We start from the raw sequence: 18,748 nt of genomic DNA on the forward strand, positions 1-18,748 counted from the left end.
TATACAGTTATATCCTACATAATGAAGGTATTGTTTATAATAAAGCTGTTAGCAGTTAACCGTAAAACAGAAAAGATACTATTAAGTAGTTACACTTACCTTATACTGTATATTATTATTATTATTATTATTATTAGCAGCAGCAGCAGCCATATGGTGCAAGGAAGACAGGCTTATGCTGCACCAGCCAAAAAATTTTGAGTACCCCGAGAGAGAGAGAGAAAGAAAGAAAAGTAGGAGGGAATCACCAAAAAAGAGATGAATGATGATATCCAGCTCAGGACCCTGGGTGTATATAAAAATATAAGCAAGCTTATTTTTTTAAATGTTACATTTTAGCAATTAAACCATGATCCATAACCTATGTGTAGTCATTTGAACAATTGAAAATACATAGCAGTACAAAATGATTTCAACAGTGGGTGCAGAAAATTTCAAATAGTATAAAGGTGAAATTTAAACTTTTGTATAAGGATGAATGTTACAATAAAATGCAATAAAAATGAATGCATATTCTTCTTTCATGGATGACAGCATTAGTAGTGGCATATGATGCAAGAAAGCAAGCTTATACAGCATTAGCAAAAAAAAAAAAAAAAAAAAAGGACTTCTCATTTCACCTATCGATTCTCCCCAAAAGTTTGCCCACTCCTTTGAATATGTGAAAGTTCGTTCCAGCAATGACCCACTTGCAGACTAAAGGCAAATTTCTGCACATCTATTCTGTAACCTTCCTTCCTCAATTTCAATTTATGCCCCCTCATGTATATAATCTGAGCAAGAGGAAGAATCCCATTTAGCTTTGAGCTTGCTCAAACCATTCAGTGCCTTATGCACCTCCATCAGATCACCTCGCTGGTGACGTCTCCAGATGCAGCAATTTGCAGAAGCTTTCTTGGTAAGGCACTCTTTTGTTCCCTTTCATAGGAACAAAATTGTATGTCATTATTAGGTATTAGGTAACACAGTTGCTGATGCCTGACCATGTATCAATATTTACTTCAGCTTGCATCAGATTTTTGAATTTTGCTATCCCTATATTCAACATAACTAAATTTGCCCACCTATATGCGATGATAGTTATCCCACCTTTTTATTTTATTTTATTTGTTTAATCCTTTGGTATTAATCATTTTACTTTGCAGTTCCCTCACTTCTAATTGGCTTTTCAATGCAGCCTATAATTCTCTTAATTCATCATAATTTGTAGGATATTCACATTCTTTTTCTTTTTACAAACCTACATTACTTCTTTTTTCTGCTACTTTCACCCTTATAGTACTTGGCACTTTGTGTATTTTTCACTTTTCTTTCTTTTTTTTTTTTTTATGTGAACCCCAAACACGAGAGGTATTAGAACCTATAGTACTTAGTACCGTGCTTGGGTTGGAGGTTGAGAAGACGAAAGAAGATATTTGTTGACATTGTACTTGAACTTCTGTAGATTGTAATTTTCAGGAAATACGTATGAAGGAAGGTTTTTCCAGAAAATGGCAGTTGAATGAATAAATGAGGAAGATGAAAAGTTGGACAGTAAGTGGATGTTGGCTGGTGGCGGCGCATGTTCGGATTGTTTTGAAAGAGAGAGAGCGGGAATTAAAGAAGACAATTCAGAAGAACAGTGCCCATGGAAGTATCTGTAGAAGAGGCAATAAGCAGAAACAGTACGTCTATGAGACAGCGAGTGGAGAGACTCTGTTAGAGATGAATCATTAATTAACCTAACTGCCCTCTTCTGAATGGAATCAAGAAGCCTGAGAGAGGTTTTGGGGGCACCACCCCAGATGTGGGAACAATATTCCATGGCAGGGCGGATTTGCGATTTATACAGAGTGAGCAGCTGTTTGGAAGAAAAGTAATGCCGAGAGCGAAAGAGAAAACCAAGTTTTTTAGATGCAGAGGAAGCAATATTTGTAATGTGCCTGTGCCAAGAGAGATTAGAAGTCAGGGTAATCCCCAAAAGAGATATATCATTTTGCCTAGAAATCGGAGTGTCACTAAAGATAAGCATAGGAGCAGAAGAATCCTTTTTGGGAGATATAAGACAAGACTGAGTTTTAGAAGGATTGAAATCAACTAAGTTGTCTTTGCCCCACTGGAGAATTACCTGAAGATCGGCATTTAAGGAATTGGTAGCAGATTTTCGAGAAGTTGAAGCTGATTGAGCAAGACAAGGTTTCTCAAAATGGAAAGTGGAATGTAATATGCTATCATCGGCAAAACTATGGATAGGATTTCCAGTCAATGGAAGAAGGTCATTAATATACAAGAGGAAAAGAGTGGGGGAAAGAACTGAACCTTGGGGGACACCGGCATTAGTGGAGAAGTTAGAAGACAGAGAGCCATCTATCATCATCCTCAGTGAGCGATCAGAGAGAAAACTGGATAACCAATTACTAAAAACAGTTGGCAAACCATAAGATGGAATCTTGTTTAGAAAACCTTTATGCCAAACACGATCAAAAGCCTTTGAGATGTCAAGAGCAACTCCTTGTGTTTCACCAAACCTTTCCATTGAATTAGTCCATAAATGGGTAACATAAGCCAGAATATCACCAGTGGATCGACACTGACGGAATCCATACTGGCGATCGTTGATCAGACAGAAGGTTTCTAGGTAGTTTAAGAGTTGGCGGTTAATTGATTTCTCCATTACTTTAGAAAGAGTAGAAGTAATTGCAATGGGACGATAATTGGATGGGAGGGATTTGTCACCCTTTTTAGGAATACATGTGTATGTATTTGTGATTCCGTACACAGATAACCAGAGGAAACTAACAAATTGACTATACAAGTGAAGAAACATATATATCATTAACTAATGAAACAGTACTAAAACATAAGTAATACTTACAATAAATATAAGGTTCAACCAAAATATTATATTAGGGCACGCAAATATTTAAATTCATATGCCATGCTGTATGTCGTATGTCTGTTAATTGTGTGTATTCTATGGTTGATTTGTCTATTTTGCTGGACAAAAAAACGGGGGGGGGGGATAACCTTACTATCTAGGCCTGAGACCGACTAATTCGGCCACAGAGTGAAAAAAGCCCATTAGGGTTCCTCGTGTCATCGACGGGATTCGGACCTGTGCCTTTTTCACCCGGTGTGGGGAGGACGGTGATATTTCTTTACCAATTTCAATCCAACACTTTGCCTTTATTTCTTTGTTGGCATAATTCATTACTGTTGTGTCGTACAAGGCAAGCTTCCTTTCCACCTCATAAATAAATTTCTGGGCGTCAAATATTGTCTTCTCCAAATAATAATAAACAAACAAACGAATGAAGGATGAAGACCAACCACCTCATGCATGGAGAAAATTTCTCCTCAGGAAATATAAACTGCAAGTCTCTGGCACTTTCAATGCCTCCAACGACAACAGCAGACATTGAATGCTAGCTAATGTCGTTGCTTCCAGGTGCTCCCAGTGTTGGGTCCATTGTTGTTTTCTGTATTTATAAATTATATTGATGATGGTATATCAGGCTTAATGTCCAAGTTGGCAGGGTTGTTAATGACACTAAAGACAGTACACTCCTGCAACAGGATCTAGAAAAGTTGAACAGATGGGCTGAGAGGTGGCAAATGAAGTTTAACATTGACAAATGTAAAGTACTACATATGGGAAGCAGTAATCCCAGAGTAACGTATCAACTATGTGGTACACACTGACAGTGGTAGAGAATGAAAAGGACCTGGGGGTAATTGTGCAGGCAGATATGAAGTTTTTTGAGAAGAGCAGATGGTCTGCAAGAGTAGCTCATGGTGTCTTGTCAATGATATACAGGAATTTTTCTAGCAGGGATAAGGAGTGATTATTCCCTCGTATAAGGCAATGGTCAGGCCACACTTTGAGTACTGTATACAGGTCTGGAAGCCTCATTTCAAGAAGGATGTATGAACGAGTACAAAGAAGGGCAACAAGATTAGTGAATGAAACAAAGGATTGCTCTTACGAAGAAAGGCTTAAGTTTTGCAAATTACAGTGTCTGGAGACTAGGCACCGGCGAGGTGATCTGACAGAGGTGTATAAAGCCTTGAATAGTTTGAGCATGCTCAATGCTGATGGGATTCTTCCTCTTGCTCAGAATAATCACCTGAGAGGGCATAAATTCAAATTGAGGAAAAGACAGATGTAGGATAGATGTGTGGAAATTTGCCTTTAGCCAGCGTGTGGTTGATTGGTGGAACAAACTTTCATCTGTCGTTGTAGAAGTTGATAGCTTAAATAGATTCAAGGCAGAACTTGACAAACATATGGAGCGAGTGGATGGGTGAAATAAAGTTTTTTTTTTTTTTTTTTTGGCTGATGCTATATAAGCTTGCTTTCTTGTATCATGTGCCTTTGATAACGTTAACCTGGAACTGGCTGGATATGAGCAAATTTCCAAGCAGAAGGAAAAACACCTTTTGGAATAAGAAAGTGAAAAAAGGCGGCAAAGAATAGGAGTAAGTTCAGGAGCACAGGTTTTGAGAACAAGAGGAGAAATACCATCAGGACTGGAGCTTTCTTAGCATCAAGGTTCATCAAAATTCTTCTGATATCCTTTTGACGGAAGACCACAGGAGGCATTGAATGGAGTGTGTTGGGAATGGTGGGAGGAGTTTTACCAAGATCATTAATACATGACCTGGAAGAAAGATGGGATGCTAGCAGGTCAGCTTTATCCTTGGATGAAGTGACAACAGAACCATCTGGTTTGGACTGAGGTGGGAGCAGAGATGGACAAAAGTTGCGGCCAATAGCTTTGGCAAGAGACCAGAATGCTTGGCTACCATTAGGACAAGAAGCAAGTTTTCTACTCTTAGCCTGTTCAAACTCTAGTTTGGACTGATTAATAACTGCTTTACAATTGTTGCGAGATTTGGTGTAGGCAGAAAATGACATTGAAGAATTAGAAACAAGCCAATTAGGATATGCAACCTTCTTCTCTTGAACAGCCTTAGCACATTTATTGGAAAACCAAGGTTTAGATAAAGGACGAGATTTTAAAGTGGAGTGTGGGATAAAGGATTCCATTCCTGCAAGAATAATTTCACTGACACGATCTGAGCAAACGTTAACATCAGAAGTTTTGAAACATTAATCTGACCAAGGAAAAGAAGAAAAGAAGTCATGCTGGTCATCCCATTTTGCATTCTTGTAATGCCAACAACACGAGGTTGGGAATAGCCATGAGATAAAGGTTCCATTGGAGAAGAGACAATCACCAAGTTGTGATCTGAAGTGCCTAAAGGACCTCTCACTTCGACCGTGTACTTAGAAGGGTTGTTTGTGAGAAAAAGATCAAACGTATTTGCTGTATGATTAGGATTGTCCGGTATTCTTGTAGGTAAATGAACAATCTGTGCTAGGTCATTAGTAATTGCAAAAGCCTCAGCATCTCGACCTGCTGGGTCGGTGTGACTTGAAAATGGAATCCAGCTGGAGTTGTGAACATTAAAATCTCCAAGGAAAATTACCTCACTGTTAGGAAAGTTGGATTGGAGAAAGTCAAGTTGCAAAGTGAGGAAGTCAAAGAGCTCCAAGTGATTAGTGGAGTTGGGAGAACGGTAGAGACAACAGATGAATTTGACACAATGAGGTAGAGAGATTTTAAGCCAGAGAAGATCAAAGAGAGGACATTCCAAATTGCCAAGTCTCTGACAGGGAATATCAGAACGGACATATGCACAAGTACCACGAAAGGAATCATACAGCGAATAATTTGGGCATCTGAGATGAGCAGTAGTTGAATCAACTGATAACTGAGATTCTGTCAGAAAAAGTACATGGGGTTTGGCATACTGCAAGTAGAAATGGACATCGTTGAGATTAGAATCGAGACCACGTATATTTGTGAAATGAATTAGGAAGTGCTTCGGAGGTTTAGATCTTTTCGCAGATAAGCTTGCTCTATTAGTTTGACAATTCATGGTGTATTCAATGGTAAGAAAAAGTGGGTGGGACATGCTGTATGAAGTAATGAAATTTTTATATATGGTGTGCACGTGGTAAGAATATACCCAGATCCTTGACATAACGTGGCCTCGACAATGCTCCCTGCATACACACTACTCGAACTCCCTCCAGTCACTATCTGGCAGAGTAGAGGTAGCAAGATTATACACTAGCTGATTCAGAAGCCTCCTAGAGAGTTACCAATAGGTTCGGTCCGGTGTACTAACTAGCGGCCGGCCTGTGAACACCGTTTTAGAGCTGTACCCTCGAAATGTAATTAAATATTGTGTCTTGCCATGACGTTCATCATAACCTCAAAAGTCATCAATCATACTGCATGATGGAAGAGATAGGGAAGGGTTGACCGGAACTTAGCTCTAGAGACTAAACATGGGTTCCACCACTTCAAGCCTCCAATAAGCAAAGTGGTGGTATTTCACCGTTTGATGAGAGTCATCTACCACCTAGTACTGCCTGGTAACATAGAGGGTCAGCGTTCCTCCATGTGGTGTGGGCGCCACACCTCGACCCCTGCTTACGTTGGTTCACACTTCCATCTACGCAAACTTTATCAGACTTTTCAATTTTTACATACTTATATATATATTTTTTAAATGAAAATCTGTAATTTCATTTATTGAACTAGATGATTTAATTTTTTAAATTTTATTGTTTATCATTTAAAATTTTTTTACTTGTTAGCTGTTTCTTCAAAAATTGCTTCAAAAATTTCTCTGTAACTCGTGATGTTAAATTAGAAAAAATGGAAAAAGCTTTAAATCTGTGGATAGAAGACCGAACTCAAAATAAAACTCCGTTCATGAAAAGGCAAACTCCTTTATCAACACTTTAGCGAAACTGGTGATACCACTGGCGGGATAAGTTTTTTTGCTAGCAAAGGCACTGGTTTGAAAGATTTGTTTGAAATTTCTAATAAATATTACATTTAATATTAAATTGTTTCTTATTTTCATTTTGATGCCATATGCTTGCATTTCACTATGTACATAGTCATAATATGAAGGTACATATAAAACATACATAGACAAAATTTTAGATTAGTTTTTCTTATATATTTCATACTTTGGAAAACGGAAGCCCTTTATTACTATGGGAGCCATAACTCAGTATTCGAGTTTTCATTATTCGCGAAATTTCTCAGGAACGTAACCCCCGCGAATAGCGGGGGTTTACTGTATATTAGAGTTGTAATTCAAGTGAAGAATAAATTGTTTTTTTTTTTTTTGTTTTTTTTTTTTTGTTTTTTTTTAAATTTTAGGCAAGTTTATCAACTGTAACAGCTGAACTCCTGATGAGATATTATTAAAAATTTTATATTTTTTTCCTTCATATTTGGATCCTAATAAATTCCTTAGATGGATTATGGGACATTTGTCAAGGAATTCTAAATGACCTAACTTAAAGTTAATAATATTTAACCCCAGAGGCTCACATCTGGTGAGTATCGGCTTGGCACACCCAGGGTCCCAAGCTGGATGTCATCATTCTTCTCTTCCTTGGTGACACCTTTACTTTGGACTCTCTCTCTCTCTTGGGAATACTGAAGAATTTTTTTTGGCTGGTGCAGCATAAGCCTCAAGCTTCCTTGCACCATGCTAATAATAATAATATCAAGAGTATTGAATGAATTATAATTTTAGCAAAGTCCACAGAGGATGCATCCACTGTTTTTAAATAGTTTCCGATAACTGAAATAAACAAGATGATTATTATTTGCAACAGCATGTTAGAGAAAGTACTAGGGATGAAAATATTTTTCACCTCATCATTACTAACGAATCAGATAACATCACAGGGCTTAAAGTAAAGAATCACTGTCAGAAAATGATCATGCAATCTTTAGTTGAAAGATGAAGAAAGATTTTGCAGTAGTTAAAGGTAAGGGCAGTGGTGAGCTATAGTGGGCTCTAGAGAGCCCACTGTTATTTTTTTTTGAAAATTTGCAAGCCCATTGTTGAGACGATCATCTATTTTACAAATGAAATCCTGGATGTAATTATTGAGTATCCAGAGGCGAAACTACGGTGGGGCGAGCGGGGGCCCCATTCTCAGCATTTAATGGCACAATCGATTGGTTATGTATTTTAAAATTGCTTCATTTTTGATTTAATTACAGTTGGACCTCTGTTTAACACAGATTATAGCGAATTTCTTCTTTATAGCGAAATTTTTTGATTCCCCTTAGTAATTAAATTTAAATAGTTTTCATTGAATAAAGAATTTCCATGTAACGAACGGATTAGGAGAGACAACTGTGTATGCATTGTTCTCACCTCTGGCCTTTAGGCAATTTAGGTAATTAGAAAGTGCGAATTAAGGGTGAAAGGGATTACCATTCCACAAAGTTAGTGGTGTCTGTAAAACCTATCCAGTCACATACCGAGAAGTCGCGCTAGTCAGTATGCTTTCCATAGCCAGTCAGAGGAGTAAGAAGATTCTCGACATGGATTATAGCCTCTGGTCAATCTGTGTTGTGGTTACCCTTTACTTCGACAAACGGGCATATGTTTTTCGGAGAAGTGAGTGACCCACACCTTCCAGTAAATTTCTCCTATATGTTTACATGGTCACAGAAGCAGAATGTCTGTGTGATTCCGACATTGTGCACTGTATTAGCATTAGTAGAGGCATATGATGCAAGAAAGCATGCTTATGCAGCATCAGCCAAAAAAAACAAAACCCACTGCTACTTCACCCCTCCGTTCATTCGAAATACCTGTCGTTCTGAGCCTTAAATTTATTTAGGCTATCAACTTCCACGACAAGGGATGGAAGTCTGTTCCACCAACCAACTACCCGCTGGCTAAAGGCAAATTTCTGCACATCTATCCTACATCTGTCTTTCCTCAATCTGAATTTATGCCCTCTCAGGTGATTATTCTGAGCAAGAGGAAGAATCCCATCAGCATTGAGCATGCTCAAACCATTCAAGGCTTTATACACCTCTATCAGAACACCTCGCTGGTGCCTAGTCTCTAGACACTGTAATTTGCAAAACTTAAGCCTTTCTTCATAAGAGTACCCCTTTGTTCCATTCACTAATCTTGTTGCCCTTCTTTGTACTCGTTAAAGCAGCTCTACATCCTTCTTGAAATGAGGCCTCCAGACCTGTATACAGTACTCAAGGTGTGGCCTGACCATTGCCTTATACAAGGGAATAATCACTTCCTTATCCCTGCTAGAAAAATGCCTGTATATCATTGACAAGACACCATGAGCTACTCTTGCACCCGTCTGCACTGCTCAGAGAACTTTATATCTACCTGCACAATTACCTCCAGATCCTTTTCATTCTCTACCACTGTCAGTTTAGTACCATAGAGTTGATACGTTGCTCTGGGGTTACTGTTTTCCATATGTAGTACTTTACATTTGTCAATGTTAAACTTCATTTGCCACCTCTCAGCCCATCTGCTCAACCTTTCCAGATTCTGTTGCAGCAGCATAGCATCAGTAATGTCCTTAACAACCCTGCCAACCTTTGTATCATCTGCAAACTTGGACATTAAGCTTGATATACCATCATCAATATCATTTATAAATACAGAAAACAATAATGAACCCAATGCTGAACCCCGAGGGACTCCACTAATAACATTAGTCCACGTTGAGCAGTGTCCATTGATTACCACTGTGTCTTCTCCCCCTTAACCACCCCTTTATCCATAGCAGCAATTTGCCTCCAATGCCACACTGCTCCAATTTGTGCAGCAGTCTTCCATGTGCAACAGTATCAAAAGCCTTTCTAAGATCCATGTATATAACATCAAAGTTATTCAATGCATCCAGTTCTTTTGTGACTGCATCATAGTATCCAATCAAATTGGTCAGGCAAGACTTTCCCTTAACAAAACCATGCTGTGTCCGAGCTATAACTGAAGTCTTGTCATGATCCTGCAGTGCTTCTTTAACCAGTGCCTCTATTAATTTTCCTGGAACAAAGTTAATCCCACAGGTCTATAATTACTTGCGTCGGCCTTTGATCCTCCTTTGTGAATTGGGGTCACATTTGCACATCTCCAGTCTGTAGGTATCTCCCCTGAGTCCAAGGAAGCTCTCATAATTATGGCTAAGTGATTGCTTACTTCCTTTGCTGCCTCCTTTAATATAACTGGATAGATCCTATCCACCCCAGGTGCTTTTCTTGTGTTTATCTTCAACAATTTCTCCTCCACTTTACTCTCAGTTATTACAAGATTCTCTAGTTTACTGCCAGAGTTGAATACACCTCTGGCATACCCCTCGCTAATAACTCCTCATGTGTGAATGTCGATGCAAAATATTCATTTAGTTTGTTAGCTACCTGAGCAGGATCATCAACAGTTGACCCATCGATATCAGGTGGACCAATCTGATTCTTCCCCTTCCTTCTAGAGTGTACATAAGTAAAGAACTCTTTGCTGTTTTTCTTTGCATCCCTTGCCAAAGATTTCTCGTAATCTGCCTTTGCCTGCCTAACCACTTTTGTAACTTGGTTACAGATCAACTTGTATCTATCATAGGCTTCTGTTTCACGTGTTAATTTATATGTATCCCATGCATTTTTCTTCTCTGCCATATGTCTCATTAGTTTATCTGACATCCGTTTAGGCCTAAACCTTGAACAATATTTCTTAGTTGGTATGTAAAGCCTAGTAGCTTCCAAGATAAGTTCTTTGAATGCTTCCCATCTTGAATTTGCCGTTGGTAACATCTTCAGTTGGTCCTACTGTATACAATTTAAATACTGTCTCAGACCATCGTAGTCGCCTTCACGAAAGCAATAACCCTTCCCTTTACCCCTGATTGTTGTTACCTCTTTGAGTAAATCCCACTTCAGCACACTGTGATCACTGCCACCTAGTGGTTCCTTTATCTGCAGATTCTTAATGCATGAAGAATCACTACTGATAATCAACTCAAGAGTATTACTCCCTCTAGTTGCCTCCTGAACATGCTGATGTAGAAAACAATCATCCAATAAATCCACAAAAGCCTTGCTAGTGTGTGAGTGACCAACCCACAAATTCCAGTCAATATCTGGGAAATTACAATCCCCCATTATAAGACTCTCTGATGTACTGGCCCACTATTTCCCTGTACAGTTTCTTATTATACTCATCAGAGTCATTAGGCCTACAGCTCACTCCTCCTCTCAATTTTGATCTCCCAATGCTTATGTCACACTAAACTGACTCGACACTGCACTGTCCAGCGATGTCGACTGGCTTCACTTCCTTGGATTTTGTGTTTCTTAACTAATAGCATAACCCCTCCTCCCTTCCTATCCAGTCTATCCTTTCTGTAGACGTTGTACTCCCCAAATCTGTGTGACACCATGTCTCTGATATCCCAACAATATCTGCCTTTGATGTTTTGAGCAATACCTCAAATTCATCAAATTTATTTACTAAACTCCTAGCATTTGTGTACACGCAAGTATACATGCACCTATTTCTATTCTTAGCTACCCTAACACAACCCATGTGTTTACTTGTACCGCAATGACTCCCGGCAGTCTCTGAAATATCCTGCATCTTGTTTTTCAGGCTTCTGCTCATTCCAATAGAAGCAGTGCAAGAATCTCTTTCACCTCTGCCAGTGGCTACTGTTAATCTATTCGTCTTTGTCTCCCCCCAAGCTAGCAGTTTTCCGACCCACCTAACACTGCCTCGATACCATCAGCAAATATTCTTGCACCCTTTAGAAAGAGTAGAAGTAATTGCAATGGGATGATAATTGAATGGGAGGGATTTGTCACCCTTATTAGGAACTGGCTGGATATGAGCAAATTTCCAAGCAGAAGGAAAAACACCTTTGGAATAAGAAAATGAAAAAAGGCGGAAAAGAATAGGAGTAAGTTTAGGAGCACAGGTTTTGAGAACAAATGGAGAAATACCATCGGGACTTGGAGCTTTCTTAGCATCAAGATTCTTCAAAATCCTTTTGACGGACGACCACAGGAGGCATTGAATTGAGCGTTTTGGGAATAGTGGGAGGTGTTTTACCAAGATCGTTAATTCATGAGTTGAAAGAAAAATGGGATGCTAGCAGGTCAGCTTTATCCTTGGCTGAAGTTACAACAGAACCATCTGGGTTGGACAGATGTGGGAGCAGAGATGGGCAAAAGTTGCGACCAATAGCTTTGGCAAGAGACCAGAATGCTCGGCTACCATTAGGGCAAGAAGCAAGTTTTCTACTCTTAGCCTGTTCAAACTCTAGTTTGGACTGGTTAATAACTGCTTTACAATTGTTGCGAGCCTTAGTGTAGGCAGAAAATGAAACTGAAGAATTAGAAACGAGCCAATTACGATATGCAACATTCTTCTCTTGAACAGCCTTAGCACATTTATTGGAAAACCAAGGTTTAGATAAAGGACGAGATTTTAAAGTGGAGTGTGGGATAAAGGATTCCATTCCTGCAAGAATAATTTCACTGACACGATCTGAGCAAACGTTGACATCAGAACTTTTGAAACAGTAATCCAACCAAGGAAAAGAAGAAAAGAAGTCTCGCAGGTCATCCCATTTTGCTTTCTTGTAATGCCAAACAACACGAGGTTGGGAATAGCCATGAGATAAAGGTTCCATTGGAGAAGAGACAATCACCAAGTTGTGATCTGAAGTGCCTCTCACTTCAAATTCATTGTGTCAAATTCATCTGTTGTCTCTACCCAGCTCCCAACTCCACTAATCATTTGGAGCTCTTTGATTTCCTCTCTTTGCAACTTGACTTTCTCCAGTCCAACTTTCCTAACAGTGAGGTAATTTTCCTTGGTGATTTTAATGTTCACAACTCCAGCTGGCTTCCATTTTTCTAGTCACACTGACCCAGCTGGTCAAGATGCTGAGACTTTTGCAATTACTAATGACCTTGCACAGATTGTTCATTTACTTACAAGAATACCAGACAGTCCTAATCATGCAGCCAACACGCTTGATCATTTTCTCACAAACAACCCTTCTAAGTTCATGGTCGAAGTAAGAGGTCCTTTAGGCACTTCAGATCATAACTTGGTGATTGTCTCTTTTCCAATGGAACCTTTATCTCACGGCTATTCCCAACTTCGTGTCGTTTGGCATTACAAGAATGCAAAATGGGATGACCTGCAAGACTTTTCTTCTTTTCCTTGGTCAACCTTTATCTCATGGCTATTCCCAATCTCGTGTTGTTTGGCATTACAAGAATGCAAAATGGGGTGACCTGCAAGACTTCTTTTCTTCTTTTCCTTGATCGGATTACTGTTTCAAAACTTCTGATGTCAACGTTTGCTCAGATCGTGTCAGTGAAATTATTCTTGCAGGAATGGAATCCTTTATCCCACACTCTGTTTATCAAGAGACATTAATCCCACCTAACCCCTCCTCTAACATCAGCAATATTCTTGCATTTCTTCTTTTTAAGCTTATCCCATCCCCATAAAAACATTTCCTCCTGTTAACAAGTACAACCATTCTGAGAAAATTATACATGTTGCCTAATCTCTCCAGGTCTATGTTGATTGACAGGTTCTCATGTATTCTCTCTTTGTATTATGCCCGGCTGAAATTCCAGACATTTTCATATTTATCTGTAGAATTTTTCCTAAATTTTGCCTATTCCTGCAAAGGAAAACCTTTGTTGCTTGTGCTTAACATTTACAATAGTATTACCTTTTGTGTTTTTAAGAGATAATTGTTCTGTTTCAACTTTTGCCTCTGCAGAAATCAGTCCAACCCTCACTTGTAGTGTTTGGAATGATTTTGTATAATTTGTATATTGTTATTGCCAAAACATGTAATCTACTGACAGGAAATGGTTCGTGGATGGTCTGCATTTGGTTTTTACCTAGCAGCACAAGCCAATGCCCTGTCTATTTGTGTAGATAAAAACAGTTCTTGGTCATTATTGAGTTTTCATAACGTTATAACAATGGACACCTCTTACTCACATAGACTTATGAAATATTAAAGTTGTGGCAAAAATATAAATTGAAACATTGTAAATTATTATATTAGATATGTTAATAAAGACTTTTTATTAACATATCTGTTATAAAAAGGATAATTCTTATTTCTTAGTCAACTTTCCATTAGTATAAATATAGTGCAAATGCATCAGAAATACATAGCTATATCTGAATAAATCAGAATATTGGTAAAACGGCATCGTTTTAAGTTATATCTCAACTTTCCATTAGTAGAATTTTGACATTTGTACTCATGGGCACTGGCAGGATATTTTGCAAGGTTGTACATGTGGGAATAAATTTTTTGTTCACCCAATTTTTGAATACACACAATATCTTATGTTTCAATTAATTAATGAAAATATTAAAAATTGTGTATTACTTCAAAATCCAAGAGGTGGTGCACTTGCACCACTATGCTGCCGGCACCCATGTTTGTACTACATAAATGTATACTGCAGAATTGAACTGATCAGAAATTTTTTTTTTAATTCCCCGTATGATTATTGTACAGCTATATTCAGATATTATATACAAATAATTTTACATTAAGTTTTTGTATTAACAATAGTCTGAAATATGAATATCTTTCTTTTCTTTAAGTTGAGAAGAATGCTTTCCTCTAAACAGAAGTGTACAAATGAAGACGATGAGGAAGGTAGTTTGTGTGTAGATATGAGTGAGTATCATAGATTGTAACGAACATCTTTTGTATGTGAGATGGGTGCTAGTGCATCATCTCCTGCATCAACTGGTCAGCATCTGGAGCCTGCAGCAACTCCTTCTTCTTTACAGTCACAAAGTTTTTATATCAGTTTTTCATCTAGTAATGTGGACCAGTCTGGAAAAGAAAAAAAAAGAAAAGTGGCAACACTATCAACCTTGCGGAAAAGGTTTACTAGGCGAAGACGCACTAGTAAGGGATTTGACCATTCTCAGCTGTTTCGCGAGTTCCTTTCTGACTGGAGTCCTCGTGATGTGATGGCATTGGTTGAAGAATATGAAGCATCAGCAGCATTAAAAGAATTAGCAATACAAGCTGAACTAGCTCGTTCTCCTGCCAATACTTGTAAGCAAGATCTTGGAGATTTATTTGAGAACAAATACTGTTCAGACATAAATCTTATTTATCAAGGAGCAGTTTTTCAAGTTCATCGTGCTGTATTAGCAGCAAGGTGTCCTTTCTTCCGCGAAATGCTCAATAGTTTATCTTCAATATGTACTGAAGTAGCAGTTGATATAGATATTGCAGGTGTCAGTGTGGCGATGTTTAATGAGTTATTAAGGTATTTATATACTGGTGAACTTTCTGTAACAGATAGTTATGAAGGAAATTTTGATGTCTTGTTTCAGCTTAGTGAACAGTTTGGTATTCCCAATCCACTGGAACAAGATCTTAGATACCTTCTGGAGACTGGCATTTATAGTGATATATCTCTTACATTCACATCCCAGGGTAATGGTTGTCATTCATCACTTTATGGTCCTCCACCACCACCACCATCATCATCATCGTCATCACCATATATCTGTGATCATACTTTAAGTGATGCAGAAGGTAAACCATGTAAAATTTGTCATGGGACAAATGAATTTTGGTGCCATCGAGCTATTTTATCAGCACGTTCACCATTTTTTCGTAATGTGATACATCGGCAACAAAGACGGTCAGTAGACATGCAAGAAAACCATAGAACAAGAATTGTTCTTGATGAAAACATCATTCCTCGTAGATATGCATGTATATTGCTTCGGTCAGTATATCAAGATATGTTGGACTTTGGGTCATTTATGGATAACAGTAAGAAAGGAAGTTTATCAGAAATACATTTGTCACAGAACTTGATTGAAGAAGTAATGCATTTGCATGAAGTTGCCAGATTTATAGAAATGGATGCCCTTGTTCACAGTAAGTTTCTTATTTTTTTTTTTTAGCTTTCTTATATGCTTATCTTTTTCTTAATATTTTTCTTAATTTTTCTTTTACATTGCTTGCTGATATTATCCTTTTTAAAGGTGATTTTTCTAAAAAAGATACTGTGAGTTACTGTTAGATGACATTTGTTTTAGGGAAAAAAGATGCTTAAAATTTAATACTGAAAATCACCTCTGCTTGGCTACTACTGGGTTAAATATCAGTATTTCATATTCCATTTCTTATTTTAGAAAAAAGTTATTTTTTTAATAAAGACTTTGTTAATTGTAAAATGCATTAAGAAAAAATGCATTAAGAAAATGCGGGTATGTGTGGGGAAAATAAATTTTATTTGTTGATTGTTCAGTTTTTACAAAAATGCAGGTGTGTGTGTGAGGAAAATAAACAGATTATCAAATTTTATCTGATGAAATTTCTGTTAGGAAAGTATTTGTATCTGTAAATTCTTGAGATAGTAAGAAAACAAATGAATATAGAAATTATTAAGATGTTATTATTACAAACTAAATATTATACAAACATATATTAAAATAAACTAAAGAGTAATGTATGTTTATCTGTAAATTTTTATCTTATTTAATGCATATTTGAATTTGAGGAACCTTTCTTTAATAATGTATATACAGTGAAACTTCCCTTTAACGGACAGCCATGGGGAACGAAAATGTGTCCGTTAGAGAGGTGTCCGCTAACAAGAAGTCTGAGGGAGAAAAAAAAAAAGAAAGAAAGAAAAATCGTTAAACGTTTAAAGTAAAATTAAATTAAAATATATACAGATTTTGAACAATATTTTTGTAAATAATATACAATTACATACACAAGAGATAAAGTAAAATTGTTAAACGTTTAATGTAAAATTAAATTAAATTATATACAGATTTTGCACAATATTTTTCTAAACAATATACATACAATTGTGCTATGCATATTATGACTTTATCTTAAGAAAAATACATACAGTAATCACTTATTTTCTTCTGCACCTTCTTCCGGCTGATAATTTTGTTTTTAACATTTGTTTGGAGTGAAGAAACCATCGAAAGTCCTTCAGTATCTTCTTCAGCGGCGAAAAACATTTTTAAACGATTGATTTGTATGAGCGCTTCTTCTATTTTCATCGGTGGTTCGTCGTTAATGTTTCTTCGACAGAATGACCTCCTTCCATTTCTTCATCCTCATGAGGAACTTCTAGAAAAATATCAATGATAATGTCGTTGATATCTAGAGCACCATCTTAAGTAGTGAGGTTCGAGTCTATATCTTTGTAGCCAGGGTCACTTGTAGCTGAAGTATCGTACATTATCAATAGACGTTGAAGTTCTTGTTTTTCTTGGTGCTCCACATTGCTGTTCACAACTTCAATTTTTGCGTTTGAGAAACCAGACTTTACAAAACAGTTCACGACAGTTTGTTTTCTAATTGCGTTTACTGAAGAGGAAATCCATTGAATCGCATCTAGGATGCTGATTTTCTTTGCAAGGTCACTCGCACATGTTACATCGTTCATGTTTGCAATGAGATGTCTTAAAACACGTTTTCTGTAGTGAAGTTTAAAATTTTTTATTATCCCTTGATCCAAGGGCTGACACTCTGCAGATGTGTTTAGTGGCAGAAAAACGATTTGAATGTTGGACAATTCAATGTGCAGGTGAGATGCAGCATTATCCATGAAAAGAATAATTTTTCTGTTTTGACGAATCATGTTTTGGTTAAAGTGACTTATCCATTCGCTCATGATATCTCGTGTCATCCACGTTTTTTTATTAGACTTCCAGTCAATATTCAAAAGATTCAACTTTATGGCCATGAAACAACAAGGATTTTGTGGTTTTCCTATAACAAGAGGTTGTTCAAAGTCTCCCAGCATATTTGTACACAATAGTACTGTCAAGTGTTCCTTAGAAATTTTTCCGCCCTGGCACTTTTCGTTTTTTAGATTCATTGTTTTTTCAGGAAGAGCTTTAAAAAACAACCTTGTTTCGTCACAGTTGTAAATATCCTTAGCTTCAAAATCACTACATAAATCTTCCAATTTGATGGTAAACCACTCTGTTACAACCCCAGTATCAACAGATCCACCTTCACCACTTACGGTTTTCCAAGAAATTTTATGCCGAGTTTTGAACTTGTCTAGCCATCCCACAGAAGCTTTGAACTCATTTACTCCCATAGATTTCGCAACCTCCAAAGCCTTTTCCCTAATAATAGGCCCATTAATGGGAATTTTTTTAGCACATTCGCGACAAAACCACTGATACGCAACATTGTCAATTTGAAGTCCAACAGTTTTCGGGAATGATTTTTGAACCTGATCATTTCCGTGTTTCCAAAATTGTTTGAGCAGTTCATTTTTTTCCTTTAGGATGTCGCTTACCTGCGTCTTTCCGATTTTGAATTTTGCAGCGAGATTGCGAACACTATTTTTTTTGCCGATCATACGCATTAATGAGTTCGATTTTATCTTTTAAAGTTAAATGTTTACGAGAAGACATTGTGCACTTCACATGACACTGAACAAAACTGAAACTGAAAAGACGAAAGGCCGACCAAATTCCCCCCCTGCACACACCGAATTCATCAGAAGTTTTACACGTGCCTTAAAATTCTTGAAAAAGGGTTTAGAACCGCAACGTAAACCTTGATAAAATTCAGAGAATCGGAAATAGAAAATAAACACACGATTGAGGCAATACATGGAAGAAAAGTTCCTAGAAAAAGGGCCGTGAGCTCGCCCGCTGTCCGTTATGGGGAGATCAAATTAAGTGCTAATCTAAACGAAACAGTGCAGATTGCCTGTCCGAGTCCGTTACAGAGAATGTCCGCTAGACAGAAGCTGAAAACACGTTAAAACCAATGGAGGTGAATTGGGGAATTTGAAAATGTCCGTTGTAGAGAGATGTCCGTTAACGAGAG

General features: G+C 37.6%; 1 protein-coding gene across 1 annotated transcript in view; it reads left to right on the plus strand.

Moving 5' to 3' along the window:
* The window catches only part of LOC150089854 (BTB/POZ domain-containing protein 7), a 360,234-nt gene that overhangs the window by 449 nt on the left and 341,037 nt on the right, over positions 1–18,748 (plus strand). The window contains exon 2 of the mRNA XM_090390112.1: positions 14,503–15,808. Coding sequence (XP_090246238.1) covers positions 14,620–15,808 — 1,189 coding nt within the window. The 5' untranslated portion in view covers positions 14,503–14,619. The remainder of the gene's footprint in view (positions 1–14,502; positions 15,809–18,748) is intronic.

The sequence above is a fragment of the Mastigoproctus giganteus genome, chromosome 2 (assembly GCF_048544385.1).
Source record: "Mastigoproctus giganteus isolate SK-2022 chromosome 2, ASM4854438v1, whole genome shotgun sequence".
NCBI lineage: Eukaryota > Metazoa > Arthropoda > Arachnida > Uropygi > Thelyphonidae > Mastigoproctus > Mastigoproctus giganteus.